This window comes from Cetorhinus maximus, chromosome 10, assembly GCF_964194155.1.
Source record: "Cetorhinus maximus chromosome 10, sCetMax3.hap1.1, whole genome shotgun sequence".
Taxonomy (NCBI): Eukaryota; Metazoa; Chordata; class Chondrichthyes; order Lamniformes; family Cetorhinidae; genus Cetorhinus; species Cetorhinus maximus.
This window is the reverse complement of record NC_135888.1, coordinates 103,961,316-103,980,547: the sequence shown is the minus strand read 5'-3', so window position 1 is coordinate 103,980,547 and position 19,232 is coordinate 103,961,316. Positions and strand designations below refer to the sequence as shown.

Here is a 19,232-nt window from a genome sequence, read left to right as displayed (position 1 = left end):
AACATTTTGCCAGAACAAAGCAAACAGGAAGAAAGAGAGGTTTCTTTAAAGTTTAGATGACAAAGCTCTATGTTACTTCCTCAGTCTGTGGGGTCCTGTCCTGCCCACTAGTTACATCAGTAAGGATTTTGCATTTTAACTGCTCCTCTCCGCCCCTTCAGCTCAGGGCTCTATAAATTGTAGCTCTGTTAAAGGCAGCCTTTTACCTCAGGAGACTGCTTGGATTTTGCAGAGGTCTTTAGTCAGCATGAAGAATTTTGTTCTATTTGGTTTTTCTTTAGTTTTAGTTTGCATTACATTGACAAGTGCTATATTACCTTACAAACAAGTATTACAGCACAGCAGGATCAGAGGCAGACAGCATGGGTAAGCAACTTTTAAAGAAAGTTTAACAAAAGTTTTGTTTGAAATTACTGTACATCTTAACATCAATTCAATTTAATGCAAATGTGACCAAAAATGCTGCACTGTATATACAGACATACTAAAGTGCCTGTGAAAAAGCCAATGAACTTGATTGAAAAAAAGTTATTTTGGTCCCAGAACTAAGAAGGTTGAAGTTTTCATTCAAATTGAAGTATATTGTAAAGGTAGGAGTGTAAGCCTGTTCCTGTTAATTAAGAATAAAAAAACCTCATAATTACTGAAACAGTGTTGGCAATGTTGCCTTGCTTTTAACATAGTTTTTTTAAAAGAACTAAAAACTGAATTTGATGTGATAGTTTTTAATTCAGTCTTGATTTGAAACAATGGTTTCATTGAATAGCTGGACAGCAGATGGATTAAGCTGTTGCTGTTTCCTGAACAGCCCTTGGTCACCGTTCTTTGCTTTAAAAAGAAAAATGTGTGTGTTCTTTCTCAGCCCCAATGTATGTGCTATGCAACAAGTAACAGGATCCAGCAAGAAGTACTTCACCAACTGCAAACAGTGGTACCATCGGAAAATTTGTGGCAAACCAACGTAAGTATCGCACAGTTTAAATCCAATCCTAAATATCAGCATAAAATTAAAAATCTTTTGCAAAATTGTAGACTTTTGGTGTATGATCACAAAGTGGGTGGCGGAAGTGGTCTGAATAAAGTTCAGATTACTTTAATTTTTCTGTCAAAGTATTTTCTCTATGAATTTGTGAATAACCTAGTTTTTTATATAAACAAAATATTTAAAAGAAAAATATTAAAGGATTTGGCTGAAATTGCATTAATGTATGAGGAAAGAACATATGTTGATAATTTTATTTTTGGCAAGTAAGTTAACAATACATGTTTAATCTGGCTCTCCGAGGGCTTAATTTTAAATTGCAAGTTAGAGTCAGAGCTGTATCAGTAATGTAAATTACAAAGGATGTTTGATGGTGGACTTTGTGTTTTGAATAGTGAGGTCTAATTTCTTCAGACAGGTAACAATAAAGGTTTCAATTCTGCACTGTCTGGATATAGTCAGCACATTGGCCATAAAAATGCTATAAGTGGCAGAATGGAATTTCTGTAGAGGAAATGATTATTGGCTGTAAAAGCTTTTGAATGGAATATTTCAGCACCTAAGAGGGTAGTGTATTTGGAGCAAGTACAGGAAGTTGTGGTAAATGACCTGCAGTGTGAAATTTTGACAAATCTTCTTTTGTTGCTAGAGCTGAAAGTTTTTGAGTTAATTCTGGCTCCAGACACCACTCAGGCACATGGTGCCACTCACATCAGCAGACCACTGGGGAAGGAAAACGATGACAGAGATCTGATTTCGTGGAATATTTAAGCTTAAATTGGATCAATATGATCCAGACGATGTAAAGGAAACCTTGTGGGTTTGCTCCACAATATTTGCACGATGAAAGGACAGATGTTTCTGGTTCTTCAGCATGTTTTACAACTTCACCTTCACATGCAGACTTATAAATCAGTTTGTTTCTAATTCTCTACGGAAAACATTTTGAAATTAATTTTATACCCATGTGGTAGCATCATAATTGAAAACAAATGCTATAAAGAGACAAAAAGGTTTTATAGTGATGGCACTCCCACATGCTGATCAATAAATTACCTAATGTAGTATGAGCAGAATGTATAATATGGAGATACCTGACAAGATTTCATCCACTCATGAAATAATCAAAACATATCAGTCATGGATCATCAAGACAGTCTATTGCTGGGATTATAAATCATATTAATATCTCCTCATGTATTCTATCTTACACTGATAGGCACTAATATAAATTATTTTATACAGGAAATTAAAAGTACACACAGATCTATTATAAATTTTGTTTCAAAAATTCAAGGAAGGTGAGAGGATTTGCTTTCACACAGTCTCTTTGAGCTCTAGAGTAGTTAGATAATAACTCTTTCACACAATCTTTTCTCATAATTCATCTGTCACAATCTACACCATGACTGGGGTTTACATCACTGCTACTCTTCCCTAGAGCCGCACATCCATAAAGAAGGGAAAATCCGTAAAATTAAAAATCAGTTGAATGATAAATCAAAGCTATCACATCACATAAATACATCAGTAAAGTTAGACAATTGGGTTTATTATATGAATAAATATTTCAGAAATATCAAGAACTCCAACCATTGTAAACTTCAGACACCACAAGGGAACACAGTGCACCAATCTAATCAGTGTGTGTGGCTACAATGTGGCTCAGTGGATTTTCCATTTGCTTTTTTTTCCCCATTTATACTAATTACATTTTTTAAATGGCTAACAGTGAGGTTTTTTTTCTAAAAGGAATTGCATAGGATGCCTTTCATGATTCCACATTTAAACTAGGCATTGACCCCCCTCTAAATTCAGACTTTGTTACTCACGTTTGCAGTTTGGCACCCAATCCTTGAAGGAGATTTTCAACTGGTGCCTAAGGTTTTTTTGTTTAATGACTGGCAATTGAAAATTTAAAAATAATTGTCTGCCAAAGACCTGCCTGGCGCAATGACCTTGAAATGGGTGATTTGTGCTTCTGCCTGAAACAGGTGGAAATCATATTAAAATACGTTAGCTTGAAGGACCCCAATGCCATATTTGTGTGCCAATGGGCAGTGCATGCATCTTAGAAGTTTCATTGTTGGCATCAGGCATTGAGTAATTTAACCAGTGTTACTTAAAGGGACCATTCAAGCCTTCTTAGAAAATAGTTACAAAAATTTTTTTGCAGGGCTTTTTTGGGGGGTAGGGGGGGGCGGGGTGCGTGGTGGGTGGTGAGGTGAAGCATGAAGTTATTGAGATCTAGGTGCTTCCTTGCTCTGTTATACTTTCCTGTCTCTTTTGTTGAATGACGGAAATCAGTGTTAACAATAACAGTGTTAATGGCCTTAAAATGGAGCTGGTAGCCCATTACTGATGATGCTGCGTCTGTCACCATTTATAATAAGGAATTTCCATGGGTGTCTGGACCACCACCTGTGTCAGGTGATGGGCTTCTTTACCATGCAAATTGTCATCCTATGATATAGTTAGGGCTCTGACTGTAATTTAAGGGACAAATGAGTGGAGTATGTGTTGCACACTGTTCAACCATGTGTCCAGGTATTTAGTCATCTAATATTCCTTATAGGAATGCTCCTCCTGGCTCCATAAAAATACTCGAGGTCATTGCCAGCTCGGTCTCATCATTCCAACCGCACCCCACCCTCCCCACCCAGCCCCTCCACCCATTCTGGCACTTTGCCTTCCCCTCAAGACCTACCTGTGGACAAATGTAATGCCTGAAGCACCCAACATCATACTGGCCACCAGCTGACATGCTTCAGTGAGTTGTCAATTGAGAAGGTGCGGTTTGCCAGCAGAATGGAACTGAGGTCTGAACCACAAAATAGTTTGGGTATTTTTCCCTCTCTTTCCCAATGTCTCCAAATTTATAATCTCTTCAGCTGTTTCACTTTTTAAGATGTCCTTCACTGATGTACTTAGCTTTCAAATTTTCTCCTCATTTGCAGTAATGATTCAGACTGGATAATTGTTCTGGATAATTGTACACAAGCAGCTACACAGTGACTCAGTAAAGTGTCTATTTATCATATGTGAGCCTAAATTTGTGAGAATTAGTGGGTGGTTAGAACATTGGGGTCAACATTGCCAAGACTGGTCTTCTCCGCATACGCCCAGTGTACAAATTAAGGTTTGCCATAGCTATTTCTCAGGTTAATAGCATCAGTCACTCTCTTTTATGGGAGTTGACTTCCATTGCCTTATGTCAACTTGTACAATAGTATAACCCAGTATAATAATGTTATCTGAACTGTATATTTTGTGCCTATTGAACAGCAAGCTTTCTGTGATCAGTGCAAACAGATCAATAATTCTTGTTGATGTACAGAACTGTCTCAAATGATATTTCTGCCTGAAAAGGTACATAATCTGTCTGTCTCTGAAACTTATGAAAGACTGTCTGGTACCATCATCTGGTGTGAGGCATGGTTTAATAAGTTTGGAGTTAACTTTTATGTATAATGATAGCGTCTGTTATGGTTAACCAAGAAATTCAGATTAGAAACAACAGAGCAGACTATATGGAAGTGACATAAAACAATCTCTTTACTGTCAGTGGTGGTGAGCTTCCAATTAGGAAAAATCATAGTGAAGCTTGTCTGCCTATTATTGATTGTTGCTGTGACATTTGAAAAATGAAGGAATTCTAGTAAAATGGAAGAATTTGCAGTCCTGGTTAATATTTTACTTTTATAATGTAACCTAATGTATGTAAACCAGACCAACTCCTATAGTTTTGCTACTTGAAGAGCAGTGGCGTTCTTCCTCAGGGCCAATATTTATCCCTCAGCCAACATCTATAAGCAGATTATCTGGTCGTTATATCATTGCAGCCTATGGGACCTTGCTGTGTGCAAATTGGCTACTGTGTTCTCTACATTTCAAAAGGTTTTTAAAAAGTAGTTCATTGACTGAAAAGAACTTTGGGACATCCTGAGGTCATGAAAAGCACCATATAAATGCAGGCCTTTCTTTCTGTGTTTAATGGTAACATATTGCATCAATTTCCAAAGCAAAGACTTAAGGGTCTCAATTATTGTATTTGTATATCCTGTAAAACCATTCATCAGTACTTAAACTGGCGGTATGGCTGCAGACCTATTTGCAGATTGGTTCCTTGAGTCAGTGTAAGTGGTAGTGGTTGGAAATTTGTTGCCATGTAATTACCAGCAACAGCCATAATTCACATAAATTACACAATAAATACTGCTAGCATTTTTCCCCTTTTAATCTCTTTCTTGTACAGCTAATGGTTGCTTATGTCATGTTTAGATGCTTTTAAAATATGATGACTCAAAAGTAAGGATTTCTGGTCCATATAAAACACATAGAACCATAGAGCCATAGAAAAGTTACAGCACAGAAGGAGGCCAGTCAGCCCATCTTGTCCATGCCAGCCCGAGGACACCTAGGTGTCCTTTCTAATCCCACCTTCCTGCACCCGGCCCATAGCCCTGCAGCTTACAGCACTTAAGGTGCAGACCCAGGTACTTTTTAAAAGAGTTTAGAGTTTCTGCCTCTACCATCAACTTGGGCAGTGAATTCCAGACACCCACAACCCTCTGCATAAAAAAGTTCTTCCTCATGTCCCCCCTACACCTTCTGCCACTTATCTTGAATTTATGTTCCCTGGTTCTAGAATTCTCCACCAAGGGAAACAATTTTATCCTGTCCACTCTATTCCCCTCATAATTTTGTACACATAATGGGGTAGAAACTCACCTTAGACAATTGGGAAGAATGGTATGGCATCAGATGCCAAGTTCTATACCAATATTCAGTTCCATTGCAGTGAATGGAAAAGGCATATAAACAGTGTCTGATCCAATACCACCTGTTCTCCACTATTGCCCAAAGGTGAATTTCTAACTCATAATTTTTGGTTTAAGCAACATCAAGGGTAACCTTGGATTTGAGGTTTGTTTTATACATAGAGCGGAATGGTCCCAGAATTGCAGGAAGTGTGATAGCGGGCATGGAAAAAGATGTTTTACCCACTGGCAGCAATGGTGGGTTTTCATGCTTTACTATCCACTTCCCGCCTCATTAATTATGCAGTCACAGGAAACGCGCTACCTCACTGGCAGGCAGCCTCCGAATCGCCCGCCATGCTGTTACTTCACTGTTTCCTCACTTGGGGTGCCATATCTAAACTGCAGCCATGCGCACAGTTCTCAATGTTTGCAGCCCAGGACTGATCCAGTGAAGACATGGCCCTGAAAGCCAAGCAGAGTTCAGTGACTCATCACTGGAATGCCTTTTGGTGGTCCGCCGTGATGTCCTCCACACCCTCTCTGCTCATGGGAGGTCCAGCAATTTCACCACTCCAGCTTGGAAGGCGGTTGCAGTGGTGGTCAGTGCCAATGCTGCACTGGCCTTCTAGTGCAGAAACAGGATGAATGATCTCACCCGTACTGCTAAGATAAGGCAACCATCTCATTACTCTAAACTCACACACTCACAAGGCCATCACACATTCACTGGCATCTCACTCACTGCCGGCTCAAGGCACATCACCACTCACTCTCTCACACACACCCTCACACCTAAATCTGGCCTCATCTCCTCCAGAGACTGCCTCCTTAATCCTGACCATCTTGAGGCCACTTGCAGAGATCAACATGTGCCCCCACACGCACCCTGGGATACCCCCCTTCCCAATACAGCCCTTGCCCTGGCAACCTATTCCCTTGCCTGAGGCCACCTCCCCCTTCCCCAAGCAAGCCATAGCCCTGCAGCAGTTGAATTGCCACCCCCACCTTATGGCGGCTCTGGTAGATAGAGACCTGCCCGTGAGCCCCCCTAAAAGTGATGTGGTGCTGCCTGTGAAGCCTGGCGCTGATGACTGCGAGTGCTGCCTGAAGCAAGGTAGGTAAACAAACCTTGAAGTCCCTAGTGAAGTGCAGCTCGCCAAGTGCACGTCGCTTATGTACTGTTGTGAAACACGTCGATGTGCAATTACGCTAACCTGCCAGGATGATCCAGCGTGGGGGGAATGATTCCAGCAAGCAGGGCTTATAATGAGATGCTAAAAGTAATGAAATTGGGTTCCTGACGTGTGGCTGTGAGAAACGCGGCCTGCCATTGATGGAGCGGATGATTGCAAATTGGTTTCACAATAGCGTAAAACTGATTTTTGGCTTTCTCGCCATGTTGTCCGCTCACTCCATCAAACATACCCACCGTCAATGTGAGCGGAAAATTTCCCCCACAGTGTCTGAGAGGTTTTCTTTTGTTATTTTCTTGAATGTGTGATATTTGGGTTACATATAAGGTGTACGTTATTAATTGGGACCAATAATTAATGGTCCAAATGAGAATCAAGTTGGGTATTTTTGGCCCTTTAAATAGCAACACCCCCACCCCACCTCCTTCAACAGGGTGCCCCTGTCTCGTCCTCATGAACCTGCTCCACTCACCTGTTTTCTGAGGTTCCATCATAAACTCATGCTGCAGGCTGAACTGCTGTACTGCAGTGACCACTGCTCCTGGTGGTGCTGCCGGCACTGGAGAACTGTTGGGCCTGATTGCGTGGCAGCACTTGAAGGTGGGACATCTGCCTCACACCAGGGGCAGGTTTTTCCAGTCGACGAGCGGGGGCAGGGCCCGCTCGCCAACATGTAAAATGATGCGGGGATATGTCGAACGTGTGTCCCGACGTCACCCCGCGTCATTTAGATTGTAAGTTTGCCTGGCGCACAGCCGAATCGGCTGCGTGCCCGCCGAACTGTCAGCGGCCTATTAGGGCCATTAAAGAAACAATTAACGTGATTGATGGACCATGGGCGGGATAAGGTTTCTTGAGGGTCTTTAAATTTTTACGAAAGGTTTCAATAAAAGTTATGGACATGTCCCAACTCATGTGACACTGCCACATGAGGGGATGTGGCAGGGACATTTTTCAAATGTCTTTATTTCAAGTTTTACATTGGAGATGATCTTCCTGAGGCAGCACTTTGTCTCAGGGAGATCTGTGCGCTCTTTTGCGCACATGCGCGGAAGACCGCACTCCAGGCTGTGAGAAACCCCACCCCCTGCCCACACAGGGAGCGCATAGCACTTCCTGGCACACGTCACGCTGGGCAGGCCTTAATTGGCCCGTCCACTTAAAATGGCTGCACGCCCCCCCTGCCGATCGGAGGCCTGCCCGCCGGCACCCGCTCCCGCGAATCCCCCCCAAAGGGGGGAAAATGTTGGCCCAGGATTTCCGAGGGGCAAGTATTGGGACTGGATGCAAAAGGCTTTGAAAATAAAGTTAATCAGTAACTAAGATTAGTAATCCTTAGTAAGTACACTTGATTTTACTATTTAAAGCCTTAAAAGTTTCATATACTCCATGGTATAATTATGTGATACTTGTGGCTGAGCAGATATTAAGATACCTGCATCTTAATTTGTCATACATTATTCAGTGCATCGCATTACATGATAGAGGAGGAGGCCATTTGGTCTATCATTTGAGCCTGGGAAAGAAAGCTTTGCAATTATATTGTGTTTATCGGCATCTCAACATCTCAATGTACTTTACAGCGAATGAAGTACTTTTGAAGTGTAGTCACTGTTGTAATGTAGGAAATGTGGTTGCCAATTTGCACACATGACAAAGTCCCACAAACAGAAATGGGATAATGACCGACTGATTTATTTTCGCGATGTTAAATGAAGGATAAATATTGGACTATACACCCATAAACCTCCCCTGCTCTTCTTCGAATAATATCACGAGATCTTTCATATCTACCTGGTTTGTCTTGTTCGAAAGTTGACGTCACCAGCACTTCCAAGTTGGGTCCACTTGATGAATAAGTATCACATCCAGCAGATTTCTGACACTGATTCTCTATTAAAATCTTGCTTTTAATATGTTATTAGTACCTAGACAGGGTACATTAATGAACTATCATATAATACTTCAAACAATAAGCTACTTGTAAAAGTAAAGACAATAAATAAATTTTGGACTTATCCCCAAAAAAGTTATCAGAAGAACCAATTAATAAAATTACCAGTAATAGCACATATCTAACTTACAGACTATTGGATTAAAATATAAAATACATAAATGAAAACTAAGATTAAGAAAATGTTGGCTAGAAATGGAAATTCTGTGCAGCCCACAGGAATGAACTCTCGTTACAGATAGCTAGAGTGGCCAAGAAGACAAGATGTCATAAATCTTGCATAGGGAGACAATGATCAGTATGGAGAAACCAATGATAGCAACCACAGCTGCATGTTCATTGAGTCAGAACATTTCTCATTTAGCAAATATTTTTATTCCCTGGCGCTTGTGGTCATTTGCGTATGATTCTCGGAACACTGAGAACTCCTATGTGCTTTGCTGCAGCAAAGTTATGAGATTCCCTCCTGTTGTGGTATTTCAAATGGCGAAGCAGCCAGGTATGAATGTAACAAGGTTTATCCTGTTAGCTTCTAGGAATATAAATGAATTATGGGTATCAAAAAGCTGTCATTCGGACTAAGATTTGTTTCAGCAGTCTTAGTTCATCAAGTAATGGTTTATTCCAAATTTAAATGTCTATATACAAGCCTTGGATATGCAGGTGAGAACACTGAGGGGAGTGGAGGGAGGGTCGAAAGTCAATAACATTGCTTCCATAGATTTTGTGGTTTGGAAGGCCCAGTTTATGCATATGTGCAGCCTACTGCTAAATTTAGCAGAACCTTTTACTTTAGGCAGTAAGGACAGAAATTAGTGCAGGCCCCCTCTCTAGCTTGAAGTGAGCCTTCTGCATTTATATGCAGTCACATGTGCAAGATAAGTTAAAAAAAGCTTGCATTTGTAATGGGAAAAAAAAATTATTGAGCATAATCTAAAATGGGCTGCACATTCATTACCAACAGTTTTGCATTATCAATCACAACAAATTTGACCCCACTGTTTATGAAAGAGCTGTATGAAGAAGAGCTGTGTGAAGCATCATTGATAGCATTATGTATGGACTTTTTGATTGACTCAGGATTCTGAGGTGCAGCTACAGCATATCGTAAATTCCTGGATTTAACATAGAAGGCTGGCTTAAGTGTAGGTAATTGGAAACCAGGCGACTGTTGCATTGAAAACGACTGACAACTTGGCAACACACCTCTTATATTATTAAAGGTGGAATGTGATTGTGATTGTCTAGATGCTCCCCTATGTTCACTTCTCTTACCTGTTCTGGTTCATTTCCCATTATTGGATCCAACAGTGCTCCCTATCTTGTTGAGCCTTTTACATCCTGTGCCACAAACGAGTCCTGCATACAATGCAAAATTTCTGTTCCCTATACCTCTTTCTCTACCTCTTCTTGCCAGATTATATTGGGGTAGCTAAAATCTTGGATGAATATTATCCTATGTCCTTTCCGCATTTCACACATTTGCTTACATATTTCTTCCTTTGCCTCCTTCCTACTATATGGTGTCATGTAGTATACCCCTAATAGTGTGATTAACCCCTTCCTATGATTTTTTTTCAATATATCTGGATTCTATTTCTATTCTCCTGTTAATTATGTCCCTTTTTCTACTGTCAATATGTTATCACTAATTAGTGCAGCTATACCACCTACTTTCTTCCCTATCCTTTTTGATTATGTTATAAGCTGCAATTTTTAGTTGTCAGTCCTGTTCTAAATGAAGTTTTGGTTTAATTATTTCTGCCTAATTTAGTTTGCTGCTACAGATTATTGTCTCCAGTTCCCCTCTTTTATTTTGGATGCTATGCACATTGCTGTGTAATGTAAAGTAACCTATCCTTATATACATAGAATCAAGTGGTTTAACCTCATATGATTAAGGTTTTGTTCTTATGACTGTTGTTTATTTTCTGCAAAGGTACAGGATGTGGTTTGCAGAATGTACGATTCATGCCTGGTGACTTCTTTTCTTGCCACATTATGAAAGGAGATGGGCGAGATTGTCCACTTCCTTATTCAAGACTATGGGGCTAAGATAATTTATTACATGATGAATAACAAACAGATTGATCATTTGGAAGTTTCATGGGAATTATAGCATTTCTCAGGATCTTGTTTGCGATAATGCTTGTCATCTAGGGCTGTGCGCATGACTAGAGGCCTAGGAAGACTTTGATCTTTCTTTCACAATTCTTTGAGAATCAGGGTTGAAAGGATCAATGAAGTTACATCTCTACCCAGAGGAAAATGGGGTGATGTTCTTTGATTCTCTGTTGGTCTGCTGCTTTAAAGTTTGGTCAACACAACAAAACTATTAAGGTGCAAACCATATTTGATGTCAGATTCAAATTGTCTTGCAAAAATTTGAAATGTCTTTAATAATTGTTCCTTTTATTTTAATTGTGTAAGTCCCTTTATACTTATGTTTTATAGTTGTTGATTTCCCTGCTGCCATTTTTGTTAAGCTCATTCCCTACCTTAGTCCGGCCTTTACTCTCCTGCTTCTTTTATCTTCAGATTTATGTTATTTTTGGCAGAAACCTACCCTACCACCTTATTAGTTTAAAGTCCTATAGGCAACTTGCTAATCCTTTCCACTCTGATCCCATTCTGGTTCAGGCTGAGCCCAGCCCATTGTACAGCTCCTTCCTGTTCCAGTGCTAATGCCAGTGTCCCATATTCCATGAAATGGCACCGATCCTTCTGTTAGTTATGTCTCTTTTATCTACTGCTATCTTTATAAAAGTATATTTATTTATCATCGATTCTGAGCTGGCCAACACCACTTGTTGAATATACTTTAAATAAAATCTCTAACTTTGCTACCGCTTGTGAATTTTGAAAATGTTATTGGATAAACCTCATAAAATGTCTTTCTTTCTGTATGTTTTAACCACACCACAAAGAATTATGGATTTATCAGCAGAGGTTCTCGCTTCTCAGTCAGAAGACTGTGGGCTCAAGCCCATTCTAGGGACTTGGGCTCAAAATCAAAGCTGACACTGGTACTTCCAGACTGCTGTCCCTCAGAGGCAAGTTGTTAAACCAAGGCCCTGTCTGCCCTCTCAGTTGGATGGAAAAGATCTCACATCAATGTTTGAAGAGCAGGGGAGTTCTCCCTGTTGCCCTGGCCAATATTTGTACCTCAAAGATTACCACTGAAACAGATCATCTGGTCATTATCCATACTGTTGCTTGCAGGAGCTAGTTGTGCACAAATTGGTTGTCACATCTCCTACAGTACGAAAGTGATTATACTTCAAAAAACCCTTAATTGGCTGTGAAGCGCTTTGGGAGGTCCTGAGGTCAGGAAAGATAAATTATTTTCTTCCTGCCTTCCACAGAAAATAAAGCATAGAAAACAGCCATATGTTCCAGCTCTATGCCAATGTTTATGCTCCTCGGAAGCCCCCTGTCAAGCCAATTAATCAGTATATTGTTCTGTTCTATTTCCCTCCTGTCATTATCCAGCTCTCCGTAAAATGTATTTATATTATTTGTTTCAACTACCACATGTACAATTTCCACAAGTCGAACTATACTAAATCCAGGAAAAGAATAAAGCCCAGATATTTTGTGCCACAATGAGCTGGACGTTTGGTAAACTTGGGGTAAAAGGGAAGAAAAGTTGAGAAGGACTTGTTTCCACTCGGTTTCTGACCCTGTCCCTGCATCAAGAACTTCTAATGGAGCACTGGTGAGTGCTTCAACAACAACAATTTTTATTCATATAAAACCTTTAATCTAATAAAAATGTCCCAAGACACTTCACAGGAGCATCATAAAACAAAATTTGACAGCGCTGGTGGGGGGAGGGATTGGTGGTGGGTATGGTGGTGTCAGGCAGAGGGAGGTCTGGTGTTCCTGGATGCAGAACTCAGGCAACCACAGGGACTGTTTAAAAGACCTACCTTGGTTCGCTGGGACTTCCTCTCAAGTATATGAACTAGCCTGCCACCTAGCTCCATTGCAGTGTCAACTCAGATTAAAGTGCACTGCAGAATTCAAGCCAGATTTTGGAGATCAGGAAACTGTGCTGCTAAATTAATCATAATAAATGAATAAATCAAAGTTCTGTTTTGCTGAAACACGAGTAGCCTATCAGGAATGAAAAAGGATTTTAACACAGCTAGGTGTTTATTTATGTGAGTGGATACAGTGCAGAATAGGAAATTTTCACAAGATTATGAATAACTCAACTAAATAATGCTTCCAACTACAATTATTCACAAAACTAAGTCGAAACATTCCAATAAACTCAATCTTTACTAGATGAGCACTAAGGAAGGAGAAATCCCAATTTAAGAAGGATTGCTTGGAGCACATTCCCAGAGAAAACCGAAAGGTCACAATAGTTTGAGAAAACGATGAACAAGCATCAAGAGTGAAGGGAATGGCTCAGGACATAAACTCCTATGGATAACAAAAATATAATCAAGCAGCTGGTGTGTGAATCAGCCTCTCCCCTTTCTTTACAGAAAGAAGGGTTTTTTTTGGGAAGTTTTCTACTTCTCAATTTTATGATCACTGGCCACTCCTTATACTCACCTACTCTACTCAAATGGCAGCGGAGGCCTGAGATCCATGAAAATTTCCCTCACGCCTGCCTCACATCACCACATCCATGTGAAAAGTAGCAGAATGCCCTGGGAAGTGGCAGTAAAGACCTTGAGGTGCTCCAGTGAGAGGAGAGGTTTTTGCAGCAGCCTTCCCCACCTCCAATTTGGATCCAGTATGTAACTGCTGAAGGCCTCAGTCAGCCACAGCCTTCAATTTGAGCACTGATGTTATCTTAGGGGCACACTTGTCTGTAAGGCTCACATTGCAAAAATAAAACACTAGTTGAATTTTGAACTAATCCAAATGTTCACATAGTCCCAGCTCTTGGCAAAAATATCAAGTCCTAGCCCAGGAGAAGATGAAGGTTTGAAGTAAAAACTTTTAATTAAGTCATTAAAAATGATAAAAGCGAATTTATTGGATACATTTTTATTGTAAAATACGTAATTGTACCATTTTTACTAGTGTAAACCCTTAGTTTGAAAAATTGAAATTCAATTTACTGGGAAAAAATAAGGTTGAAGAAAAACATTTCAGAAAGCATATTGAGTTATTTGTTGAGAACCTGGTGACCAAATTGTGCAATAAATAGAATAAACTAACAGCTATTGAGTGTCACACAACATGACATATTGAAACAATGAAAAGTCTTATCGCTGTGCAACCTACAAAAGCAACAGGTACCGTACGTATTAACTTGCAATAAGTCTTCAGTAAAATGCATGCACTATGTAACAAATTTATTACGATAGGCGTGACTTTCCAACTTCACTGTGGGTGTTTGATAATCCCATCATTTTACACTTTCTACCTTGTAAGTCCTCCGAATGTATTGCTAATAGTTTGAGGTATTATTGAACATTAGCACATTTGGTTATAAACAATGTTGGCAAATGTTTCCTGTTTATCACTTCACCTACGCTCTATTTTCTATTTATTTGTAAAGTTAATGAAAAATGTATGTAAACTGCATCAACCTTACTTCATGCTTGAAGGATAACTCAGAATTGTTTTTGTCTTGTAAATGTACTGGAAGTATTAAACTGGGTTTCCAACTGCTTTTTCCAAAGGCATCAGTTAAACAGTTAAAAGTGCTGTAATTGTTATACAAAGGTATATAATAGTCAAGGAGTGCGTATTGTCATTGATTGTATTGATACATTATCAGTGTCAAGTACAGCCATTATGAAATACTGCCAGAGAAAGGTAGTGACAGTATGAGTACTGACAGTGCAAAATACTACTCATGAAAAGTAATTTATCATAATGTACAGCCAGTGTGACACACTGCCAGTGTAAAATGCTGCCAATGTAAAATATTGCCAATGTAAGGCACTATCAGCGTGAAGTTCATCATTGTGTGTACACAGCGTGACCATCGTTCGCAGAGATTGTCAATGTGCATACTATAAACACGTTGCAGCATTTCGGGTGGTTGGTGGTGGGTGAAGGGTTGTTGTGAAGAAGGAGGCAGGTTGATGCCTGAGCCTGGGACCTGCGTCAGAGCATTGTTCTGCTAGGGCAGTCTGATCCGTTGGTATTGACCAGTCTTTTCCTTCTCCCAGGCTCCTGGGCTTACTGAAGTGCCAGGCCACATTATTTGTTAAAGTTGTGAAGATGTCGCAGCCTTTTCATAGAATCATAGAATTGTGGAATGGTAACAGCGCAGGAGGAGATTATTTGGCCCATCGTGTCGATGCCAGCTCTATGTGAGAGTAACTCCATTCGTCCCACTGCCCTGCCCTTTCTTCATGGCCCTGCAACTTTTTTTCTCCTCAGGTGCTTATCCAATTCACTTTTGAAAGCCATAATTGACTCTGCCTCCACCACATTCTCAGACCCTAACCACTGGCTGTGTGCAAAAGGTTTTTCTCTTGTCATCTTTGGTTCTTTTGTTATTCACCTTAAATCAGTGTCCCTGGGTCTTGACCCTTCTGTCAATGAGAGCAGTTCTTCCCTATCTATCCTATTCAGTCCCCTCATGATTTTGAACACATCTATCATATCTCCTCTCATCTTTCTCTTTTCTTTGGACAACAGGCCCAGCTTCTCCAATCTATCCACTTTACTGAAATCCCTTATCCCCGGAACCATTCTTATAAATCTTTTCTGCACCTCTATAAAACTTTCACAGGGCGGTGCCCAGAATTGGAAACAATATTCCAGTTGAGGCTGAACCAATGTTCAGCATAATTCCCTTGCTTTCATACCTATGCCTCTATTTATAAAGCCCAGGATCATACATGCCTTTTTGCCCACTATCTCAACCTGCTCTGACACCTTCAACAATCTGTACACACAAATCCCTAAGTCCCTTTGCTCCTGCACCCACTTTAGAATTGTTTCCTTTATTTTGTATTGCCTCTCCTCGTTCTTCCCTCCAAAATGAATCACCACACCTCTCTGCATTAAATTGCACCTGCTACATGCCAGTCTATTCCACCACTATGTCCTCTTGGAGTCTATCACTATCCTCCTTGCACTTCACAATATTTCCCAGTTTTGTGTTATCTGCAAATTTTGAAATTGCACCCTGCGCACCCAAGTCTAGGTCATTAATATCTATTAAGAAAAACAGTGGTCCTAGTACCGACCCCTGGGGATCCCAACTCTATTCCTTCCACCAGTCTGAAAAACAATAGTTTACCACTCCTCTATTTGCTGTCGCTCAGCCAATGGTCCCACTCCCTTTTATTCCATGGGCTTGAACTTTGCTGACAAATCTGTAATGTGGCACTTTAATTTAGACAATATGCACAAGCAACTGAGCCAAGCTGGACTGAGGCCTGGGCACAGAACGTGTTTCCATTTTTTCCAACTAATGGCTGCATCAAGCTTGAATGGACCTGATTCCAAAGGATCCCAAACACATTGGATCTTAACCTATAATTACACTGAACATTGAAATGTTTTATTGTATTCAACACAACTCAGAATTGCTCAGAGTAAGTTGCTGATAACTCAAATGCAATGTTAACAAATGATCCCTCTTTACAGCATTGGTAGAAGACATTTGTTTCGACTGTAGTAATTCTAATTCATACTAAACTCTAGTCCTGATCAAACCTTGTTCAGGCACAACATAGAGCAGTAAAGTTTTTAATTTGCTAGCATGGAGAAAAAAGTCAGCTTTCCATAATTGGAGCCTATTTAACTTATTTTACAGGGTTATAAGATATGATTGCTGCCCGGGGTACTCAAAGGCGCATGGTGAAAAAGGATGCCCTGTTGGTAAGATATTAGCAATAATCAATACACCATTTAGTAATATAGAACTTGAGTATTGCCAAAAAAAAGATTTTTTTGTCGAAGCTTTTCGTCTTGCACACGTCAGGGCAATTTGCAAAAAAATACCAATGTCAGGGGAAACAACGTATTTATACTGTATGAGAAGAAAGTGCTGATTGGTTGGCAAGTGGACTCTGATAGTTAGATGCATTGAAATGGAGAATGCACCAGTTGATGGTGACTGACAGTTAACTGCCAAGCATTGTTTGAAATTTAAACTAGGCTGCCATGACTCTGATTGGTCAAGGCATTGCCCTGGAGAATGAACCAGTGAGTGGCTGTCACTTATTTTGTTTAGCTGAAACAGGTGCAGTATGTGTACATGTTCTTTCTGTCTACAAAGAACTGAGCCCAAAGTATTAATATATGTAGCTTCTAGTACATGTAAATGTCCCAAAGACTGGCGGATTGTATCAAACTGCATGTTCCTAACACTGTTTGCAATGGACAAGGTACGGACCGTTCCCAACCAGCCCATGTTTGCAAAACTCAAAACACAGTGTCCGCCATTAGATGTGATTACACGATTGGACAACATTTGCTAAATAATCCTCAGTGTGCTAAGAATTATGCTAACAACCAATTTAAGATTGTCAGTCAGGCTTGCAGTGTGGTACATTTACTTACCTCACTGTGGGATCCATTGGGCCGCATTCTTGGGACTGGTTGCAATTCCGGCAGCACCGGAGCTCTTGGCACTGCCAGGACTGCTGGAGCTGCTGCCCAATCGGATTGACTGGCAGCTCCTGAGGCGCGAGATGTCCACCCCACTTATTAAATGCAGCCCATGGTCTTCAGCCTAAAGAAGGAGATCCTGTGAGGTTGCAGCATTTATAGCAGAAACTGCAGCTTTTAAGCATGGAAGGAAGCATTATTTAACTTTTTTCTTGCAAAAATATACTTTATTCATAAAATATCTGAAATAAAATTAAAAACATTTCAAGGTGTTCATTATGGTGTAATGATATTCACATTTTCTACAAAGACCATGTTGCACTCTGAGGAGCTTCAATACAATTGTGATACATGTAATGTTTACTGGGCAGAATTTTCTGCCTGTTGGGCGAGCTGGGCGAGAGCGGGAGCAGGCACGGGCGGGTGCGCGCTGCCATTTTATGTGGGTGGCCAAATAACGCCCACCCAGTGCAACACATGCCTGGTAGAGTGCTACTTGTGCGGGCTTGGGGGGAGGGGGGGTGGGGGAGAGAGAGTTGGGCAGAAATCTAGGGAGATAAAGTTCATATTGAAAGTTTTTAATAAAGAAAGATTTAAATTATTTAGACATGTCCCCTCATGTAACACTGTCACATGAGCTGGGACATGTTTACGAATTGTGAAAAAAAAAATTATTTATTTAATAAAACCTTCAGGAAACCTCATCCCGCTTGTGGATGAGGTTTCCTGAAAAACGCAAAGGCTGCTTGGGCTCTTCACCTACCTGCCAACTTTAAGGTTGGACGGGCAGCGTTGATAATTACTTTAATTGGTTTATTAATAGCCTTAACATGCCTTTGACAGCCAGAGGTGGCTGCGCGCCCGCCGAACAAAAGATCTGAATGACGCTGGGATGCACGCCCAAAGTCACCGCGCATGATTTTACGCATCGGCACGTTGACGTGAAAATTCTGGCCACTATATACATTCAATGTGAGTCATGCAGCTCGTGGGGTTCTATACAATTCCCAGCCCCTCAGTGCACTATGGCTATGAAGTCTTAGACAGTGACCTTTCCCCATTGCACCTCTGCCGCGGCTGCCCCAAGCTTTAGTGCATCCCTCAGCACATAGTCCTGGACCCAGGATTGTACCAGTCTGCAACACTCAGTTGTGGACAACTCTTTGCACTGGAAGATCAAAGAGTTTCGGGCAGACCAAAGAGCATCTTTCACTGAGATGACGATCCTCCAGCTATAGTTGATGTTTGTCTAGGTGTGCGTCCTTGGGTACAGTCCATAGAGCACAGAGTCCTGCATCAAGGAGCTGCTTGGGATAAACCACTGCATCTCTTCAGGCCTTCTTTGCAAAGGCACATTCCAGAAGGAGGTGGACAACGGTCACTTCCCCACCACAGCCCCTCAAGAATAATGTGCGGAGGAGGTGAGACTTCAGACATGTCAGAAGGATCTGACAGGGAGGGCCTTTCTAATGGCCAACCAAGCTACATCTCGGTGCTTGTTTGAAAGTTCTGGCCATGAGGAATTCTGCCAAATGACTTTGACAGCCTGCTCAGGGAACCATCCGACAGGATCCAACATCTTCTTTTCCTGAAGGGCCTACAGGACGTTACGTGCAGACCACTGCCTGATGGACTTGTGGTCAAAGGTGTTTCTCTGCATAAATATTGCCATGAGGGATAGGAGGTACGGCACGGTCCAATTACTTGGAGCATTCTGCGGCAGCGTGGCCAGACCCATCCTTTGCATTACCAGGGACAGGTAGAACCTCAGCATGTAGTGCACTTGGTGTTTGCGC

The 19,232-nt window shown here is 40.9% G+C and overlaps 1 protein-coding gene across 1 annotated transcript in view; it reads left to right on the top strand.

The window, feature by feature from the left end:
• tgfbi (transforming growth factor, beta-induced) overlaps positions 1 to 19,232 on the top strand; it is a 465,360-nt gene that overhangs the window by 415,050 nt on the left and 31,078 nt on the right. Inside the window, exons 2-4 of the mRNA XM_078550919.1 lie at positions 232 to 366; positions 863 to 961; positions 16,640 to 16,704. Coding sequence (XP_078407045.1) covers positions 248 to 366; positions 863 to 961; positions 16,640 to 16,704 — 283 coding nt within the window. The 5' untranslated portion in view covers positions 232 to 247. The remainder of the gene's footprint in view (positions 1 to 231; positions 367 to 862; positions 962 to 16,639; positions 16,705 to 19,232) is intronic.